At 39.9% G+C, this 23,408-nt stretch overlaps 1 protein-coding gene across 2 annotated transcripts in view; it reads right to left on the bottom strand.

Annotated features, from left to right (window-relative positions):
* Positions 1-4,336, bottom strand: part of LOC128700373 (alkaline phosphatase) — a 55,889-nt gene extending 51,553 nt beyond the window's left edge. Inside the window, exons 1-3 of one of the 2 annotated variants that reach the window (XM_053793536.2) lie at positions 3,579-4,336; positions 2,592-2,696; positions 339-454 (exon numbers count right to left, since the gene is read on the bottom strand). In XM_053793536.2, coding sequence (XP_053649511.2) covers positions 339-454; positions 2,592-2,696; positions 3,579-3,681 — 324 coding nt within the window. In that variant the 5' untranslated portion in view covers positions 3,682-4,336. The remainder of the gene's footprint in view (positions 1-338; positions 455-2,591; positions 2,697-3,578) is intronic. The other variant, XM_070100126.1, reaches the window with a different exon arrangement.
* Positions 4,337-23,408: the final 19,072 nt, after the last annotated feature.

Below are 23,408 nucleotides of genomic sequence, written 5' to 3'. Positions count from 1 at the left end.
TCTGTGGTTACGCTTCTCTTATTACTCTTTTGCGATTACAAATAATGATTATAATAAAATAATAATAATAATAATAATAATAATAATAATAATAATAATAATAATAATAATAATAATAATAATAATAATTATTATTATTATTATTATTATTATTATTATTATTATTATTATTAATATTCCTTGATGGTAGCGACAGTTTCTTGGTTACAGGATATGAAGCTTTCCTCTTCTTCCTAAGATCAAACCTCCTCTGATCACTATATAACCCCAAATGGGTTTAGAGAGAGAGAGAGAGAGAGAGAGAGAGAGAGAGAGAGAGAGAGAGAGAGATACTATACCTTCAGAAGGGCCATGTTAGGGAATCTCTCCCAGGCAAGGTAACCTTCCTCTCCAGACACTCCCTTCTTCTGCCCCTTCAGGATGCGTCCTGCCGTCGACACCGTCACTCCCATACCTGTAGGAGAGTGACCATCATGACCCTGACTCAGGTGAGGTGGCCACCTAGGTGAGATGGCCACCTGGGTGAGGTGGCCACCTAGATGAGGTAACCACGTAGGTGAGGTAACCACCTATCACAGGTACGCTAATCGACTTCCTATATATATATATATATATATATATATATATATGTCGTGCCGAATATGTAAAACTGGTCAATTAGCAAGAACTCATTTAAAATTAAGTCTTTTCTAAAATTTTCTCTTATACGTTTAAAGATATATTTTTTTCATTAATGCTGATGTAAAAAAATTATAATTTTGCACCAAAAGGAACTTAGAAAACTTACCTAACCTTATTATAACAAGAACAATTTATTTTAGCCTAACCCAACTAAATATATTTTAGATTTGTTTACAATAATTTAATACTAAACAAACACAGTGAAAAATATTTTTTTCGTTAGGTTCAGAATTATTTTGGCGAAATTATCGCATACACAAATTTTCACTTGTCCTATATGGCAAGATGAGCGTTGCTATTTAAGCCAAGATCGCAAGTTCTGCCTATTCGGCACGACATATATATATATATATATATATATATATATATATATATATATATATATATATATGTATATATAATATATATATATATATATATATATATATATATATATATATATATATATATATATATATATATATATATATATATATATATATATATATATATATATATATATATATTCAAGTCCGCCGTCTCCCACCGAGGAAGGGTGACCCAAAAAGAAAGAAAATCTCCAAAAAGAAAATACTTTCATCATCATTCAACACATTCACCACACTCACACATTATTACTGTTTTTGCAGAGGTGCTCAGAATACAACAGTTTAGAAGCATATACGTATAAAGATACACAACATATCCCTCCAAACTGCCAATATCCCAAACCCCTCCTTTAAAGTGCAGACATTGTACTTCCCATTTCCAGGACTCAAGTCCGGCTATATAAAAATAACCGGTTTTCCTGAATCCCTTCACTAAATATTACCCTGCTCACACTCCAACAGCTCGTCAGGTCCCAAATACCATTCGTCTCCGTTCACTCCTATCTAACACGCTCATGCACGCCTGCTGGAAGTCCAAGCCCCTCGCCCACAACACCTCCTTTACCCCCTCTCTCCAACCTTTTCGAGGACGACCCCTACCCCGCCTTCCTTCCCCTACATATTTAAATGCTCTCCATGTCATTCTACTCTGATCCATTCTCTCTAAATGACCAAACCACCTCAACAACCCCTCTTCTGCCCTCTGACTAATACTTTTATTAACTCCACACCTTCTCCTAATTTCCACACTCCGAATTTTCTGCATAATATTTACACCACACATTGCCCTTAAACAGGACATCTCCACTGCCTCCAACCGTCTCCTCGCTGCTGCATTTACCACCCAAGCTTCACACCCATATAAGAGTGTTGGTACTACTATACTTTCATACATTCCCTTCTTTGCCTCCATAGATAACGTTTTTTGACTCCACATATACCTCAACGCACCACTCGCCTTTTTTCCCTCATCAATTCTATGATTAACCTCATCCTTCATAAATCCATCCGGCAGGTGTCACCAGCAGGTGACACCTGCTGGTGACACCTGCTGGTGACACCTGCTGGTGATACCTACTTACCAATAACTGCACAACATAAGTGCAAAGTCCCATCTGTATTAATAATAATAATAATAATAATAATAATAAAGTAGTATTAATAATGCTAATAACAACAACAACAACAACGACAACAATAATGATAATAATAATAATAATAATAATAATAATAATAATAATAATAATAATAATAATAATAATAATAATAATAATAATAATGATAATAATAATAATAATAATAATAATAATAAAAATAATAATAATTATAATAATAATAATAATAATAATAATAATAATAATAATAATAATTAATAATAATTATAATAATAATAAAAAATAATAATTAATAATAATAATAATTATAATAACAATAATAAAATAATAATAATAATAATAATAATAATAATAATAATAATAATAATAATAATAATAATAATAATAATAATGATTCACTTCAGACAAGGTGATCACTAATACTCACCGTCACCAAGAAAGAAAAGAACATTCTTGGCCTTTCCAATATTCGTAGGTCTGTCCCTGGCTTCTCGGAGCTCCCGTCGCATCAGCTGGTACCAGTACGACTTATCTGCAGTGGTAAGAGTAAACTAACCAGTGGAACGTTGCACAGTGCAACACCTACCGCCTCCCACCTGTACGAAGTCCCCTGTGTAAGACAGAGTGGCCACTTAGTCTAATGGAAAGTGGACTACTAGTCCAGGCTGTGTAAAAATGTCAGGGGGTGACAGGCTTGTCGGACTTAGAATGATCTTAACCAGATTGTCCCACTTGTCTAGATTAAGTAGTGTGACACATTATCTAAGGATAAGTAGAATAAAAAGCCTGGTCCAAGAGCTAGAATAAAATATCCGCTTATATGGTCCACACTAACTCGTGTACTATATATAAGGAAGCGCATTAATAGCACAATGATTTAGCAGAACGTTTCCCTTGGTTTGGATGACTTTCGCTCACCCCGGAGCGAAAAGTGCAAATAAAATCGTGTTCATATAATCTATTGACATTTTCTTGCCTCTCAGATCATGGGTATATATATTTTCTTCTGAAATTTAATGCTATACCATGTGTCAGAAACAAGGGACGCACCTGGTTAAGATAATCAAAGTTATCTTGCTACCTAAGATAGCTAGAAAGTGGCTACTGTATGCGATAACTCTTATAAGTGCTTATCTACGATTACGATCTTACTATCTCTGGGATATCCAGAAATATTTTTCTCAGATATCATCAGTGAAATATATCACCTATATTATCAGGACATTTAACGCAAGATAGACACAGAATAAGATAGACAGATAGATAGGGTTCACTCTGTGATAGCTGCCAGTTATGTATCAGTTTAAAAGATAACGAGGGGCATCCTAAGATTAGCTAACTTATATCAAACGGTGTTATCTTTCCGTGATAGCTAACCGGTGGGAGAAGAGTAATTTAAGATAGAGTGACTCACCCGTTTCTTGAGGATGAGGTGAGGGGAAGATGACAGCTGAGGAGAGATGTAGCATCACCAGCATCACCAGTCCCGTGCACCACACACACCTCGGCATCTTCATTCTTTTGATAAGGCAGCCAAGATCTTGCTCCAGTCTTGCTCTTCACTGCAGTAGCAGGATACTTCTCGTCTCACTTTCCGTGTCACCCGTTGTCAAGGTTAGGTTAGGTAAGGTTCGTCAGGAAACAGCACAAGTGTTTCCTGACTCGGGTCTTATGTAATGACAAGGATTTACGATCTTGTTCCTACCTGTCTCTACTCACGGTGATAGGATTCTCCTTCTAATGTCTCAGACTATTCCTCTCCTTTCAATTCATGATAATAGGATCTCTATCCTCCTCCTCCTCCTCCTCCCGGAGAAACAGGATTCGTCTCCTTCTCTTCAGGCAAGGAATATCACCCGTGAATATTAAGTAAGGTGATAATTGCTGCAGTCTGGAAACGCTTTAAGATAGGTAAATCTGTTAGCTCAGGCGTAATCGTTGTTTCCCATAAGTAACTATGTTTTCCTGTCTATCTTTTCCTTTTCACTCTTGTTGACAATACGACGTGCGGATCAAGTAATCCTCTTTTTGTTTAGGGACTGACTGACAGCATACGTTCACAGGACACAACAATCAAGAGAACTTCCAAAGGACCTCCTCTCAGCTATTATCGAAAAGACTGCACTCCAGAGGACCTCCTCACAGCTACTAAAGACAAGATTTACCTCTCTACAGGATTTCTTCACAGCCACTGACGTAGGGAAAAAAAAAACAAAAAGTTGACGATGCGCAACATGCACAGAATATAATCCTATGTAATGAACATAGAAAGCTGTAAATGCAGCATTGCACCACAGGTGGGCTGTTTCCCGCAAGATCACAGGGCAGCAAGATTTAACACAGCATTCTTCACCGCCACCAAGTATACCAAGACAATATTTAACAACCAAGTGTCAGTATACAGTATAAGGTGCTCACATGTCCTAAAGAATTCCATTGGTTACGTTGAACACGGATCCTGAACAGTGCCTCTCTTCATGCTGCCCAGGTGTTCTAATCTGGGTCATTGTTTATGTTGCGCTCGTACAACAGGTGAGGTTGTCTGAAGGGAGATTAAAACCTATCGACTACACTAAGGTCATATACGTCCACAGTTATTAGTAACTTTCAAGGTCTGCCTGAAATAATCTACATAACCAAGGACCTTTCTATAACGTATGTCAGTAAGTCAACTAACTGTCCTTTCCTGAGGCGTTGGAGAGCATTGTGTTGGCGATTTTTTCCATGATCGGTTTGTCCCAGTGGGACTGTTATATATATATATATATATATATATATATATATATATATATATATATATATATATATATATATATATACATATATATATATATATATATATATATATATATATATATATATATATATATATATATATATATATATATATATATATATATATATATATATGTCGTGCCGAATATGTAAAACTGGTCAATTAGCAAGAACTCATTTAAAATTAAGTCCTTTCTAAAATTTTCTTTTATACGTTTAAAGATATATTTTTTTCATTAATGTTAATGTAAAAAATTTTAATTTTGCACCAATAGAATCTTAGAAAACTTACCTAACCTTATTATAACAAGAACAATTAATTTTAGCCTAACCCAACTAAATATATTTTAGAATTGTTTTCAGTAATTTAATACTAAACAAACACAGTGAAATATATATTTTTTGTTAGGTTCAGAATGATTTTGGCGAAATTATTGCATACACAATATGGCAAGATGAGTGTTGCTATTTAAGCCAAGATCGCAAGTTCTGCCTATTCGGCACGACACACACAGACACACACACACAGACATACACACACACACACACACACACACACACACACACACACACACACACACACACACACACACACACAAGAAACGACCGAGAGGTATGTCAGGAGCTCAACACAAGATTTAAAGAGGTATTTACAGTGGAAACCATGTAGGACTCCAAGAAATCAGAACAGGGGGGCACACCAGCAAGTGCTGGATGAGGTACATATAACCAAGGAGGAGGTGAAGAAGCTGCTATGCGAACTTGACACCTCAAAGGCGGTGGGACCAGACAACATCTCTCCATGGGTCCTTAAAGAGGGAGCAGAGATATTGTGTGAGCCATTAACAAAGATCTTCAACACATCATTTGAAACTGGGCAACTCGCTGAGGTATGGAAAATGGCAAATGTAGTCCCAATTTTTAAAAAGGGAGACAGACATGAGGCACTAAACTACAGACCTGTATCTCTAACGTGTATAGTATGCAAGGTCATGGAGAAGATCATCAGGAGGAGAGTGGTGGGGCACCTGGAAAGAAACAAGTGTATAATTGACAACCAGCACGGTTTCAGGGAAGGAAAATCCTGTGTCACAAACCTACTAGAGTTTTATGACAAGGTGACAGAAGTAAGACAAGAGAGAGAGAGAGGGGTGGATCGACTGCGTATTTTTGGACTGCAAGAAGGCTTTCGACACAGTTCCTCACAAGAGGTTACTGCAAAAGCTAGAGGATCAGGCACACATAACCGGAAAGGCACTGCAATGGATCAGAGAATATCTGACAGGGAGGAAACAACGAGTCATGGTACGCGACGAGGTGTCAGAGTGGGCGCCTGTGACAAGCGGGGTTCCACAGGGGTCAGTCCTAGGACCTGTGCTGTTCTTGGTATACGTGAACGACATAACGGAAGGGATAGACTCAGAAGTGTCCTTGTTTGCAGACGATGTGAAGTTAATGAGAAGAATCGAATCGGACGAGGATCAGGCAGTACTACAAAGAGATCTGGACAGGCTACAAGCCTGGTCCAGCAACTGGCTCCTTGAATTTAACCCTGCCAAATGCAAAGTCATGAAAATTGGGGAAGGGCAAAGAAGACCGCAGACACAATATAGTTTAGATGGCCAAAGACTGCAAACCTCACTCAAGGAAAAAGATCTGGGGGTGAGTATAACACCGAGCATATCTCCTGAGGCGCACATCAATCAGATAACTGCTGCAGCATACGGGCGCCTGGCAAACCTACGGATAGCGTTCCGATACCTCAGTAAGGATTCGTTTAAGACTCTGTACACCATCTACGTCAGGCCCATACTGGAGTATGCAGCACCAGTTTGGAATCCACACCTAGTCAAGCACGTCAAGAAATTAGAGAAAGTGCAAAGGTTTGCAACAAGACTAGTCCCAGAGCTACGGGGATTGTCCTATGAAGAAAGGTTGAGGGAAATCGGCCTGACGACACTGGAGGCCAGGAGGGTCAGGGGAGACATGATAACGACATATAAAATACTGCGCGGAATAGACGAGGTGGACAAAGACGGGATGTTCCAGAGATGGGACACAGACACAAGAGGTCACAATTGGAAGTTGAAGACTCAGATGAATCAAAGGGATGTTAGGAAGTATTTCTTCAGTCATAGAGTAGTCAGGCCATGGAATAGCCTAGAAAGTGATGTGGTGGAGGCAGGAACCATACATAGTTTTAAGGCGAGGTATGATAGAGCTCATGGGGCAGGGAGAGAGAGGACCTAGTAGCAATCAGCGAAGAGGCGGGGCCAGGAGCTGTGACTCGACCCCTGCAACCACAAATAGGTGAGTACACACACACACACACAAATACACACATGTACAGTATATATATATATATATATATATATATATATATATATATATATATATATATATATATATATATATATATATATATATATATATATATATATATATATATAATGTAGGGAGGTACCACCTCTAGAACTTTGCAATAAACGTACCTCAGGAAAAACCCAAGGTTCTCCCCGGAGCTGTTTGAATATTTTCTTCTCCTACCATCCCCTATAATTTTATGCTACATGCAAACTTTATTAATAGACAGAATACATTGATAGAAAACACAAACATGAATTCATTGGTGCAATATATCAAAGGTTATGAATCTCCTCCAGCTCCTCCGAAGCAGGACGCGAGCTCTGTATGCAGCAAGCATTTCCCCTCTGGATGGCCACGCTGAGGCATTGGAATATGAAAGTGGCTGCCCTTGGGTCCCTGGTGGTGTCGATGAGTCTGGAACTCAGTTCTTTAAGGAAACGTGTGGCATGTTTCCCCCATGATCCCAAGGTCTCTGATCCCAGTGGGACAAATTGATACTGTTGTCTTATGTCCCTGTACTTTCTGATCTTGTATTCCTCCCTGTGGTCAGCAGCTCCTCCCTGTCGCCCCACACTGTGATGGATATAGGTGTCAGCCAGTGTGGACACACAGATATAGTCACATGCTAAGAGCTTGCCATTCTTCCAAGGATAGATGGTGATCCCATCGGGGTGGTTTGCTGGGTTGTGGGTATTGTTGACTGCTAGTGATCGGGGCTCTCTCTCGGCTGGGCATCCAGCTGTAGCAAGGGTTCTCTTTATGATGTCGTTGACCTCATTGTGTCATGCATACCAGCCCTTGGTTTTGGAACAGTTAAGACCATGTAGACCATATTGGTCGGCTTGCGCTTCGCCGCAATTACACGTATATTACATGTGAATTGGGGCAGCAAGGCGCAGAGCCACTGCAATACGGAGAGTCTTAGGGTCGGGGCGAGTTCCCATTGCCTATATGGGAACTGTTTGGAGGAAGTCCCCCGAGTGAGGTGCGTTCACAACCTGGAGACGGGCAGTCCCCCTGTCTGATGTTACAGCCCTGAGCATGTTGGTAAGCACGTTTTCAGCGATCGGGCCATCCCAGCTTGACTGTGAGCCAGTGTTGCACTAGGCGAAATTATTGCATACACAAATTTTCATTTGTCCTATATGGCAACATGAACGTTGCTATTTAAGCCAAGATCGCAAGTTCTGCCTATTCGGCACGACATATATATATATATATATATATATATATATATATATATATATATATATATATATATATATATATATATATATATATATATATATATATATATATATATATATATATATATAAATATGTATATATATATATTTTTTTTTCAACAAGTCGGCCGTCTCCCACCGAGGCAGGGTGACCCAAAAAAAAGAAAGAAAATCCCCAAAAAGAAAATACTTTCATCATCATTCAACACTTTCACCACACTCGCACATTATCACTGTTTTTGCAGAGGTGCTCAGAATACAACAGTCTAGAAGCATACACATATAAAGATACACAACATATCCCTCCAAACTGCCAATATCCCAAACCCCTCCTTTAAAGTGCAGGCATTCTACTTCCCATTTCCAGGACTCAAGTCCGACTATATGAAAATAACCGGTTTCCCTGAATCCCATCACTAAATATTACCCTGCTCACACTCCAACAGATTGTCAGGTCCCAAGTACCATTCGTCTCCATTCACTCCTATCTAACACGCTCACGCACGCTTGCTGGAAGTCCAAGCCCCTTGCCCACAAAACCTCCTTTACCCCCTCTCTCCAACCCTTTCGAGGACGACCCCTACCCCGCCTTCCTTCCCCTATAGATTTATATGCTTTCCATGTCATTCTACTTTGATCCATTCTCTCTAAATGACCAAACCACCTCAACAACCCCTCTTCTGCCCTCTGACTAATACTTTTATTAACTCCACACCTTCTCCTAATTTCCACACTCCGAATTTTCTGCATAATATTTACACCACACATTGCCCTTAAACAGGACATCTCCACTGCCTCCAACCGTCTCCTCGCTGCTGCATTTACCACCCAAGCTTCACACCCATATAAGAGTGTTGGTACTACTATACTTTCATACATTCCCTTCTTTGCCTCCATAGATAACGTTTTTTGACTCCACATATACCTCAACGCACCACTCGCCTTTTTTTCCCTCATCAATTCTATGATTAACCTCATCCTTCATAAATCCATCCGCCGACACGTCAACTCCCAAGTATCTGAAAACATTCACTTCTTCCATACTCCTCCTCCCCAATTTGATATCCAATTTTTCTTTATCTAAATCATTTGACACCCTCATCACCTTACTCTTTTCTATGTTCACTTTCAACTTTCTACCTTTACACACATTCCCAAACTCATCCACTAACCTTTGCAATTTTTCTTTAGGATCTCCCATAAGCACAGTATCATCAGCAAAAAGTAACTGTGTCAATTCCCATTTTGAATTTGATTCCCCAAAATTTAATCCCACCCCTCTCCCGAACACCCTAGCATTTACTTCCTTTACAACCCCATCTATAAATATATTAAACAACCATGGTGACTTACACATCCCTGTCTAAGACCTACTTTTACCGGGAAGTAGTCTCCCTCTCTTCTACACACCCTAACCTGAGCCTCACTATCCTCATAAAAACTCTTTACAGCATTTAGTAACTTACCACCTATTCCATATACTTGCAACATCTGCCACATTGCTCCTCTATCCACTCTATCATATGCCTTTTCTAAATCCATAAATGCAATAAAAACTTCCCTACCTTTATCTAAATACTGTTCACATATATGCTCCAATGTAAACACTTGATCTACACATCCCCTACCCACTCTGAAACCTCCTTGCTCATCCGCAATTCTATATTCTGTCTTACCTCTAATTCTTTCAATTATAACTCTACCGTATACTTTTCCTGGTATACTCAGTAAGCTTATTCCTCTATAATTTTTACAGTCTCTTTTGTCCCCTTTCCCTTTATATAAAGGGACTATACATGCTCTCCGCCAATCCCTAGGTACCTTCCCCTCTTTCATACATTTATTAAACAAAAGTACCAACCACTCCAACACTATATCCAACACTATATATATATATATATATATATATATATATATATATATATTTATTTATTTATTATGTAAGCCGCACTGGAGATTTTAATTAAAGAGGAGTCTAACTAAACTGTGCTGAATATAATTTAGGTGATAGGGTGCGTGGTGTAGTGTTGGTATGACGCTCAGTGTGTCTGGTAACTCCTCTGAAGGTCACCAGATGCCTGGCTTTCAATAAGCTGTTATGAGTGCTACCACACGCCTGTTATTGTCGAGGATCTGGTAGTGCTGGCTTTGGCATGTTCAGGATCGTGCTTTAAGAAAATTAGTCGAAAATAGATTTAATTCAGCGACCTTCATATCATTCTTTAGGTCGATTCTTTCCAGATCATAGTGACGTGCGTTGCTTCAATTCTTTCGTCCCTAGAATATAAATGCTTTACGAAATACTCAAGAATGAATCGCTACTTGACAGCAGTTTCCCGACGGGGGAAACATCGACCCCCTATCCTCAAAATTCACAATTAATTCGTGACCTGTTATAAAAAGTAATTGCTTTAGTAAAGATGGAAAAATTAAGACCCACACAGCCCAGACATTTTTCAAACTCTGAAGCCGAGCTGACGAGGCATTCTCTCGTTATCTCAGAGATGACCAACATCCTAAAATCCGTCAAACTAAATCTCTTACAGAAAATACAGCGTCTCAGTTTGTATAATGTTCTTACAAACTCCCAGATGCGATTCGTTTTCTAAAACATATATATATATATATATATATATATATATATATATATATATATATATATATATATATATATATATATATATATATATATATATATATATATTTTCAACAAGTTGGTCGTCTCCCACCGAGGCAGGGTGACCCAAAAAAGAAAGAAAATCCCCAAAAAGAAAATACTTTCATCATCATTCAACACTTTCACCACACTCACACATTATCACTGTTGTATTCTGAGCACCTCTGCAAAAGCAGTGATAATGTGTGAGTGTGGTGAAAGTGTTGAATGATGATGAAAGTATTTTCTTTTTGGGGATTTTCTTTCTTTTTTGGGTCACCCTTCCTCGGTGGGAGACGACCAACGTGTTGAAAAAAAAAATATATACAGTGGACCCCCGGTTAACGATATTTTTTCACTCCAAAATTATGTTCAGGTGCCAGTACTGACCGAATTTGTTCCTATAAGGAATATTGTGAAGTAGATTAGTCCATTTCAGACCCCCAAACATACACGTACAAACACACTTACATAAATACACTTACATAATTGGTCGCATTCGGAGGTGATCGTTATGCGGGGGTCCACTGTATATGCAAAGGTATTCTGAGAAAATGGTGGGTGATGGCGGAGCCTAGAGCTCTGGGCTTCATGGAACACATATAACCTTTCAGTAACTTTTCCGTATATGTTTTGTCGACTTTTCTCTTCCTAAATCTTTTGTTGGTTGGGCTTTGTATTTGACCGACTGTCGGTCTGACTGTAAGACTGACTGACTGACTAACTGGCTGGCTTACTGGCTGGTTGGTTGATTGATTGACTGACTGACTGACTGGCTGGCTGACTGACTGACTGGCTGACTGGCTGGTTGGTTGACTGATTGACTGACTGACTGACTGGCTGGCTGACTGACTGACTGGCTGACTGGCTGGTTGGTTGATTGATTGACTGACTGACTGACTGGCTGGCTGACTGACTGGCTGACTGGCTGGTTGGCTGATTGACTGACTGACTGACTGACTGGCTGGCTGACTGACTGGCTGACTGGCTGGTTGGTTGATTGACTGACTGACTGACTGACTGGCTGGCTGGCTGACTGACTGGCTGACTGGCTGGTTGGTTGATTGATTGACTGACTGACTGACTGGCCGGCTGACTGACTGGCTGACTGGCTGGTTGGTTGATTGATTGACTGACTGACTGACTGGCTGGCTGACTGACTGGCTGACTGACTGGCTGGTTGATTGACTGACTGACTGAGTTCTCAATTACAGTTAACTGTTCTAAGGAACAGTTAACTGTAACTGTTCTACATGTTCTTCAGTTGTACTACAGACGTCCTGTAAAAATGTACTCAAAAAGTGCTCAAAATGTACTCTAAATGTCCTACAACCACTCTTTCAAATGTTTGTAATAAGTGTATTCGAAATGTACTCTAAAATAATCTAAAAGGTCCATGACCAGTGGTCTGAGACCAGCATCACCAACACACACACACACACACACAGGTCTATGACCAGTGGTCTGAGACCAGCATCACCAACACACACACACAGGTCCATGACCAGTGGTCTGAGACCAGCATCACCAACACACACACAGGTCCATGACCAGTGGTCTGAGACCAGCATCACCAACACACACACACACACATAGGTCCACGACCAGTGGTCTGAGACCAGCATCACCAACACACACACAGGTCCACGACCAGTGGTCTGAGACCAGCATCACCAACATATACACACAGGTCCATGACCAGTGGTCTGAGACAAACATCACCAACATATACACACAGGTCCATGACCAGTGGTCTGAGACAAACATCACCAACACACACACACACAGGTCCATGACTAGTGGTCTGAGATCAGTATCACTAACACACACACACAGGTCCACGACCAGTGGTCTGAGACCAGCACCAGCAACACACACACACACACACACAGGTCCATGACTAGTGGTCTGAGACCAGCATCAGTAACACACACACACACACACACAGGTCCACGACCAGTGGTCTGAGACCAGCATCACCTACACACACACACACGTCCACGACCAGTGGTCTGAGACCAGCATCACCAACACACACAAACAGTTCTCAGACCAGTGATCAGAGACCACTGAAAAGGAAAGTGGAATCGGATAAAGTGTCACACTTAAGTGTTGTGAAGGGGTCTCAGGGAGGCCAAATGAAGTTAAACAATAAGGGTCTAGTAAGAGTAAGTATTAAGGTCAAAACAAAGGGAAAATAAGGTTTAAATGACCTGTTATATCTCTCAAGGGTGACCGTGTCATTAAAAAAATATATATATATATATATATATATATATATATATATATATATATATATATATATATATATATATATATATATATATATATATAGATAGATAGATAAATCACAACTAATATAGCAAAATTTTTATAAATTCAGTCAGTAATATATACAAAAAATTAAGGTTAAAATGCCTTTGACCATGATATCAAATCTCAGTTATCACAAGTGGTGTTAATATTAGCACTGTAGTTTTTGTTAATCTTTCTATTTTAGTAAGTAATTTTAGCCCGGGTCTTCTAAAATATGTTTTTTTAGTTAGTTTCATCCTACAGGCCAGAAATTCTTCCTAGTATGCCTCGTCTTAGGCCAGAAATTTTTCCCACTCTCCCTTTTTATAGACTACAAACACTTCCCACACTTCCCTTCTTATAGACCCCAAACACTTCCCACTCTCCCTTCTTATAACCAACAAACACTTCCCACACTTCCCTTCTTATAGACTACAAACACTTCCCACTCTCCCTTCTTATAACCAACAAACACTTCCCACACTTCCCTTCTTATAGACCACAAACACTTCCCACTCTCCCTTCTTATAACCAACAAACACTTCCCACACTTCCCTTCTTATAGACCCCAAACACTTCCCACTCTCCCTTCTTATAACCAACAAACACTTCCCACACTTCCCTTCTTATAGACTACAAACACTTCCTGCATACTGACTTCCATTTTATAACCACAACATTGGCCCATTTTTAGTGCCCATGTTATCAGCTGGACCTCACAAGACACAACACTTCTTAATCGCCCAAGTTTTTACCGCAAACACTTCCACACCTCTCTTCTATGAAGGTTATTTCTGTATCGTTCCAGTAACCAACAGTACTTCCCTTTCCTTCTTCTTATAAATAAATTGAGCCTAGAGGCCCTCATACAACAAACCTGCCGCAAAACCTATTTAGATACTTTTCTAGCACTCCTTTTATATACTCCAGACAGTGTAATTCTGATGATTTCCAACAAACTTCAAGCTTTCTCTTATGCACACATGCCTCCTCTTATTCTGATTTATTTTACAATGTTATTTTTTGTGACTCAGTATAATTCCATCTTTACTGAGATAACACACTTCCATTACACACACTAAACACACACACCACAGTATACACCAAATATTAAGATTAAAACAATTTCACTGGAAGAACATTACAGACTGAACAACACTTACAACCATCAATTAAAATGAAACTTATAAACCTTACAAGGCTCCAATCATTACTGAAGGTTGATAAAGGTAACGCACCTGTCTAAACCAAACACTTCCCACTTCGTCTTATAGACCACAAACACTTCCCACACTTCCTTCCACTTGCTCATCCGTGGACACAACCACTTTCCCTCGTAACCCACAATTGACACATTTACTCTCAACATGATTGAAATTTTTCGTTGATGGAGTAAAATATAGAGGGAGGAATTATGGAATAGTGTCTCCTTCCATATAGTTCACTCCAGTGATGGATTTGATGGAGTGTTCGGGAGAGTTACTTCCTGGTGGAAAGTAATTTTTTCGATTTTTGAATGTTGTAGACGGGGGCTGCCGCCCCCCTAGGAGGGTGCTTGGTACCCTTGAAGGAAAACGAAGTGTAAATGCCGTTGCAATATTTCCCTTGTGTTCCTTTGAGGGTGATGATGAAAGGTGGTGAACTGAAGGTCAAGGTTAAGGTCTGCTGTAGCGCCAAGAGGGATACCAGCTCAGAATTCTCCCACTAAGACATTTATAAGTTTAGAATTCTCCCACTTAGAGATTTACAAGTTCAGAATTATCCCAATAACATATTTACACGTTCGTAAATCTCTCACTAAGAGAAATCCCTCACTGAAATGGATATAAATATTCAATATTCTCTACAGCCTAGTTTTTTTTTCCGACAGCCGCCTTCTAACCCCCCTCACCAACAGTGTTTAAAATATAATTATTTGTGCATCATGCAGAGAGGCCACAGTTATGCCAGTAGGCTTGCTGCAGTGCACCTCCTTTTATATATTGTGTGTAATGTTTGTCAGGAAACAGGAAATTTTCTGAGTCGGGTCTTAGTTAAATGATGACCCGCAGGTGGATATTTTGGTCATCTGACCGAGGGCTTCCGCTGGCTTTCCGGTCCACCCCTTTATTTCGGGGAATGAGAGGGAACAAGGTACCCCTAAGACAGACTTACACTGATAACATTATCACGGCAGGTGATGATGTTATCAGTGGACCATGTTATTAGTGGACCCTATTATTAGTGAACCATGTCATTAGTGGACCATGTTATTAGTGCTCCGTGTTATCAGTGGACCATAACAAAGTTACACAGTGTGACTTTCTTAATGGACCAAGTCGGACCGAAACGTCGTCGTAAGCTCCTCTCTTCTATGTACGGGTTATTTGTGTATCGTTCCAGTCACGGTATTGTGCCTTTCCCTTCTTCATTTAAATATGATTGGAGAGCTAAAGGAAGGCCCTGCAAGAAGCGGCCGCTGGGGAAAAACCTATATTGATATTTTTTTCTAAGGGTCACCTTGTGTATTCTCTCCGGGACGAGGTGTAATTCTGGGAGAGGAATTTCCCTGAAGTTGAGGCGTTGATGGCACGTTTGGGCATGCGCTACGGGACGGTATTTTTGTATTTATTTTACAATGTTGATTTTTTTTTGGTGCTGGAGCTCAGGTATAATGTCATGTTTACTGAGGGGATTTAAGAACACGTGTGTCTATTAACACACACACACACACACACACACACACAGTATAAGACACCAAATATTAAGCATTAAAAACAGAATTTACCCGGAAGAAACATTACAGACGTGAACACCCAACAACCATCAATTAAAATGAAAGACATTATAGAACCTATAAAAAAGGCTCCAAAAATCCATTACTGAAGGTTGATAAGAAGGTAACGGCACCAGTTGAGAAATAACCTTGGGTACTGTATGGAGGCACAGCATCATCATCTCTGAAGTACTAGCTAGACTTCTCCTCAAAACAATATACTCTGCCACCACATAGCTGCTGCTACTACTACTACTACTACTACTACTACTATTACTACTACTACTATTGTTACTACTACTACTACTACTACTATTGCTACTACTACTAGTAGTACTACTACTACTACTATTGCTACTACTACTACTACTACTACTACTATTGCTACTACTACTACTAGTACTACTACTACTATTGCTACTACTACTACTACTATTACCACAAGTATTACAACTACTACCACAAGCACTACAACTACTACTACCACTTCCACCACATATAGTATAACTACTACCACCACCACAACAACTACTACTACTATTACCTACCTACAACGATTATATTATGCTTTGGACCTCTCTCTAACACCTACCTACACCGCCAGTGTTCCTACATTGCTTGTAACACCTTGACAAATATCCTAGACACCAGAAAACCTACCACAATAATATGTCATATTAGATGGAAATATTTTCTGTTATCTATCATACTGTCCGTAATTTTTTTTTTAACACATCGGCTGTCTCCCACTAAGGCAGGGTGACCCGAAAAAGAAAAACTTTCATCATCATTCATTCCATCACTGTCTTGACAGAGGCATGCCTACACTATAGTTATAAAACTGTACTTCCTACTTCCAGGACTCAAGTCCGGCCTGCCGTAATTCTATCATTATTATGATTATTATTGTTGTGATCTTATTATCATGACCTCTATTATTATTATTACGATCTCAGAAGGTAAATTTGCTGGCAAATTGGAAAGTAAGACACTCCCACAGCCCCGAGTTTTTTCTGAAAAAAAGGGGGGGAAGATCAGCTTGACTACAGAAATGTCTCGCTAGCAAGCCTATTTGTGCACTTCCTGGAAAATCACTTGGTGAAGAGTGGATAAAATACTTGAAGAGAGAGAAGAAACCCTTATTTGGGAAACCATTCGATTCTCCATTAGCAAAATTAGTGTCACTGAAACCTATCCAGCTACTACGATAGGTTTTAGTACGACTCTAAACCAAGTTTTACAGGAAGGATGATTACGTACCTCAGTAATAGAGACCTTAAGTTATTACGACGTTTCGCCCACATAAGGTTTCATCTACTACGACAGACTTAGAGAAAACATGTTAGACTCTTAAGAAAGAGTTGGTCATGGCGTGCGACTGATGTACGTCACACTTATGATAGAGTCCGCAGCACCAGCACGGAGCCACAACCTTATTGGTAACATGTAGAAATTAGATGGTGAAGGAGAGTGGAAGGAAGATGATAGGAGGGAAAGAAGATAAGAAGAATGGAAGAGGGGAGGGGGGGAAGGAAGGACCATGGAAGGAAGAGGACATGGGAGAGGAACAAAGAAGGAAGAGGAGGAGGAGGAGGAGGAGGAAGTGGTTAGAGATATTGTTTAGGTTAGGTTAGGTAAGATTAGGTTAGGTTAAGTTAGGTTGGGTTAGGTTAGGTTAGGTTAGGTTAGGTTAGGTTAGGTTAGGTTAGGGTGGATTAGGTTAGGTTATTTTAGGTTAGGTTAGGTTAGGTTAGATTAGATTAGGTTAGGTTAGGTTAGGTTAGGTTAGATTAGGTTAGGTTAGGTTAGGTTAGGTTAGATTAGGTTAGGGTGGATTAAGATAGGTTAGGTTAGGTTAGATTAGGTTAGGTTAGGTTAGGTTAGGCTAGGTTAGGTTAGGGTAAATTAGATTAGGTTAGGTTAGGTTAGATTAGATTAGGTTAGGTTAGGTTAGGTTAGGTTAGGTTAGGTTAGGTTAGGTTAGGTTAGGTTAAGTCAGGTTAGGTTAGATTAGGTTAGGGTGGATTAAGTTAGGTTAGGTTAGGTTAGATTAGGTTAGGTTAGGTTAGGTTAGGTTAGGTTAGGTTAGGTTAGGTTAGGGTGGATTAGATTAGGTTAGGTTAGGTTAGGTTAGGTTAGGTTAGGTTAGGTTAGGTTAGGTTCGTCAGGAAACAGGACAAGTGTTTCCTGACGCGGCTTTTAGTCATATGATAACCCACAGCTGGAACTTTTGGTCATCCGGCCGAGGCCTTCCACTGGCTTACACCACCACTTTAAAATTTGTGGTTATGATTATAACTATTAGATAAATATTGCTTGTTAAAGTGAGTTTGTTGTGAGAGAGAGGAGAGAGAGAGAGAGAGAGAGAGAGAGAGAGAGAGAGAGAGAGAGAGAGAGAGAGAGAGAGAGAGAGAGAGAGAGAGAGAGAGAGAGAGAGAGAGAGAGAGAGAGAGAGAGAGAGGAAGGAAGAAGTAATGGTGTGTGAGTGCTTGTGTATATACTTACCCATTTGTACTCTCCTATTTGTGGTTACAGGGGTTGATTCACAGCTCCTGGCCCCACCTCTTTGCTGGTCAATACTACATCCACCCTCCCTCTCCTTTATCATATGTGTGTGTGTGTGAGTGTATGTGTGTGTGTGTGTGTGTGTGTGTGTATGTGTGAGTGTGTACTCACATAGTTGAGGTTGCAGGGGTCGAGTCCGAGCTCCTGGCCCTGTGTGTGTATGTGTGTGTGTGTGTGTGTGTGTGTGTGTGTATGCATGTGTGTGTGTGTGAGTGTGTGTATCTACACATCTGCAACACCTGTCATGGACTCCATCACTCAATCAAACATCACAAACTGGTCGAAACAGAGAAATAAAAGCCACGACAACAAAACTCCGAAGAAATAAAACATACAGAGGCACTAGAGGGGAGAGTGTTAGATGACTGAGGCTGTTGGTATAGAGCCAAGGATTTATGGAATAGAGAAAAGGGTTCTGGGATGAAGAAAAGGGGTTCTGGAACGTAAAAGATGGTTTTGGAACGTAGAAGGAGGTTCTGGAACATACATGGGGTTTGGGAATGTGACAGGGGGGGGGTTTCAAGAATGTGGAGACGTGTACAACACCATCAAGATGGTAGAAAAAAAACAAGTTTCGCCCTATGCAGAGCTTTATCAAGTCACGTTTCGCCCTGTGTAGAGCTTTATCAAGTCACGTTTCGCCCTGTGTAGAGCTTTATCGAGTCACGTTTCGCCCTGTGTAGAGCTTTATCGAGTCACGTTTCGCCCTGTGTAGAGGTTTATCAAGTCACGTTTCGCCCTGTGTAGAGCTTTACCAAGTCACGTTTCGCCCTGTGTAGAGCTTTATCAAGTCACGTTTCGCCCTGTGTAGAGCTTTATCAAGTCACGTTTCGTCCTGTGTAGAGCTTTACCAAGTCACGTTTCGTCCTGTGTAGAGCTTTACCAAGTCACGTTTCGCCCTGTGTAGAGGTTTATCAAGTCACGTTTCGCCCTGTGTAGAGCTTTACCAAGTCACGTTTTGCCCTGTGTAGAGCTTTATCAATTATTTTGGACTTTGCCTCTGGCCCAACAAAAGTACTGCATTATTATTATTATTATTATTATTATTATTATTATTATTATTATTATTATTATTATTATTATTATTATTATTATTATTATTATTATTATTACGAAAGAAGTTTTTATCGCTGGCATGGACAAACTAATTTTTAAAAACTTAAACTAGCATGCCTAAGAGGTAAGATAAAGTTCTTGGAGCAGGAGAGAGTGGACGTAGTAGCGACCAGCGGAGAGGCGGGGCCAGGAGCTACGAATCGACCCCTGCAACCACAGATAGGTGAGTACATGAAGCCAAGGACTGTTGGTATAGACGCAACATGCACACAAGATGAGATACATACACATAGAAGCTTCAAGTGCGACGTTTTGCTCATACAGTTGGCTCCATATAGTCACAAACACATGTCAGTGTTTATTTCTCGTGGAGCAAATGGTTCCCATTTCCAGGAACTCAAATCACCTGAGCCACTGTAACGAGCTGATGTCTGAGGCTGTTACATTCCCCTTCATTATAACTCAACAGTGTCATACAAGTAGCCGAGCAACCGGTTCATTACACGTAACGAACCTAGCAGTAACAGGGAAGGGCTAAATGGCGTTGAATACAGCGGCGTAGTAACCTGTTTGCGTGAGAGAGGCGCTGCGACTCTGACGACAGCGATGCTCAGGTATTTTTTACTGAGTATCCAGTATTCTATTTTTTATTTTATTTACATTCATAAACAGTGGACCCCTCATATATGTCTATATACGCACAGTATATGTATATATATATATTACCAACCATTTGCTTCTGCCATTTGCACTAACAAATGGTTGGTAGTCTCAGTAACTGAATGATGAGACGTACGTCACTTCCCAAGACCATCTAGTAACACAAACTGGTTAGTCACTGTCGTATCTAATACGTCCCTGAGACTTATTATAGAAATTAAGACTCTTGGTGCTCATTCATGGGAGGTTTCTGTAATATATGTCACAGGGATCAGTCGAAGTTACGGTGAATCGCGCAGATGTAATAACATCAGTGATGAAGTTGTGAACCGTGAACTTAGTGTAAAGTGATGTGTTGACACAGAGTAACAGTACAGAGGAGGACGAGGGGTAGGAAAAGGAAGGTGCCAGCAGACATCTGCAAGTATCAAGAAGAATGCTGATTGCGTGTTGGCATAAATAACAAGGGAACAATCTTACTATCGTGTGGTTTTCCTAACAGCTGACACGTACTGTATACACCAGCACACATCAGCATACACCAGCACACACCAGCACATACAAGCACACACCAGCACACACCAGCACACACCAGCACACACCACCACACATCAACTAGGGTCGCAGCTTGGGAAGGAAACCATCTCCTCTCTGATATAATCAACTTGACAGGATTTTACGCTCTACTCAGCACCTGCCCAGGACTGACTCAGTTACCTTTTAAACCTCAACATTGTTTCTCTTATATTATACTACCTCATATATATATATATATATATATATATATATATATATATATATATATATATATATATATATATATATATATATATATATATATATATATATATATATATATATATATATATATATATTTTCAACAAGTCGGTCGTCTCCCACCGAGGCAGGGTGACCCAAAAAAGAAAGAAAATCCCCAAAAAGAAAATACTTTCATCATCATTTAACACTTTCACCACACTCACACATTATCACTGCTTTTGCAGAGGTGCTCAGAATACAACAGTCTAGAAGCATACACATATAAAGATACACAACATATCCCTCCAAACTGCCAATATCCCAAACCCCTCCTTTAAAGTGCAGGCATTGTACTTCCCATTTCCAGGACTCATGTCCGACTATATGAAAATAACCGGTTTCCCTGAATCCCTTCACTAAATATTACCCTGCTCACACTCCAACAGATCGTCAGGTCCCAAGTATCATTCGCCTCCATTCACTCCTATCTAATACGCTCATGCACGCTTGCTGGAAGTCCAAGCCCCTCGCCCACAAAACCTCCTTTACCCCCTCTTTCCAACCCTTTCGAGGACGACCCCTACCCCACCTTCCTTCCCCTATAGATTTATATGCTTTCCATGTCATTCTACTTTGATCCATTCTCTCTAAATGACCATACCACCTCAACAACCCCTCTTCTGCCCTCTGACTAATGCTTTTATTAACTCCACACCTTCTCCTAATTTCCACACTCCGAATTTTCTGCATAATATTTACACCACACATTGCCCTTAAACAGGACATCTCCACTGCCTCCAACCGTCTCCTCGCTGCTGCATTTACCACCCAAGCTTCACATCCATATAAGAGTGTTGGTATTACTATACTTTCATACATTCCCTTCTTTGCCTCCATAGATAACGTTTTTTGACTCCACATATACCTCAACGCACCACTCACCTTTTTTCCCTCATCAATTCTATGATTAACCTCATCCTTCATAAATCCATCCGCCGACACGTCAACTCCCAAGTATCTGAAAACATTCACTTCTTCCATACTCCTCCTCCCCAATTTGATATCCAATTTTTCTTTATCTAAATCATTTGATACCCTCATCACCTTACTCTTTTCTATGTTCACTTTCAACTTTCTACCTTTACACACATTCTCAAACTCATCCACTAACCTTTGCAATTTTTCTTTAGAATCTCCCATAAGCACAGTATCATCAGCAAAAAGTAACTGTGTCAATTCCCATTTTGAATTTGATTCCCCATAATTTAATCCCACCCCTCTCCCTAACACCCTAGCATTTACTTCTTTTACAACCCCATCTATAAATATATTAAACAACCATGGTGACATTACACATCCCTGTTTAAGACCTACTTTTACCGGGAAGTATTCTCCCTCTCTTCTACACACCCTAACCTGAGCCTCACTATCCTCATAAAAACTCTTTACAGCATTTAGTAACTTACCACCTATTCCATATACTTGCAACATCTGCCACATTGCTCCTCTATCCACTCTATCATATGCCTTTTCTAAATCCATAAATGCAATAAAAACTTCCCTACCTTTATCTAAATACTGTTCACATATATGCTTCAATGTAAACACTTGATCTACACATCCCCTACCCACTCTGAAGCCTCCCTGCTCATCCGCAATCCTACATTCTGTCTTACCTCTAATTCTTTCAATTATAACTCTACCGTATACTTTTCCTGGTATACTCAGTAAACTTATTCCTCTATAATTTTTACAATCTCTTTTGTCCCCTTTCCCTTTATATAAAGGGACTATACATGCTCTCCGCCAATCCCTAGGTACCTTCCCCTCTTTCATACATTTATTAAACAAAAGTACCAACCACTCCAACACTATATCCCCCCCTGCTTTTAACATTTCTGTCATGATCCCATCAGTTCCAGCTGCTTTACCCCCTTTAATTCTACATAATGCCTCACGTACCTCCACCACACTTACATTCTGCTCTTCTTCACTCCTAAAAGATGATATACTTCCCTGGCCAGGGCATGAAATTACTGCCTCTGTTTCTTCCTTAACATTTAAAAGTTCCTCAAAATATTCTCGCCATCTACCTAATACCTCCCTTTCCCCATCTGCTAACTCCCCTAC

This window comes from Cherax quadricarinatus, chromosome 71 (assembly GCF_038502225.1).
Source record: "Cherax quadricarinatus isolate ZL_2023a chromosome 71, ASM3850222v1, whole genome shotgun sequence".
NCBI classification, from domain to species: Eukaryota; Metazoa; Arthropoda; class Malacostraca; order Decapoda; family Parastacidae; genus Cherax; species Cherax quadricarinatus.
The sequence above is the reverse complement of the archived record's forward strand: the minus strand, read 5'-3'. Positions and strand labels throughout refer to the sequence as shown.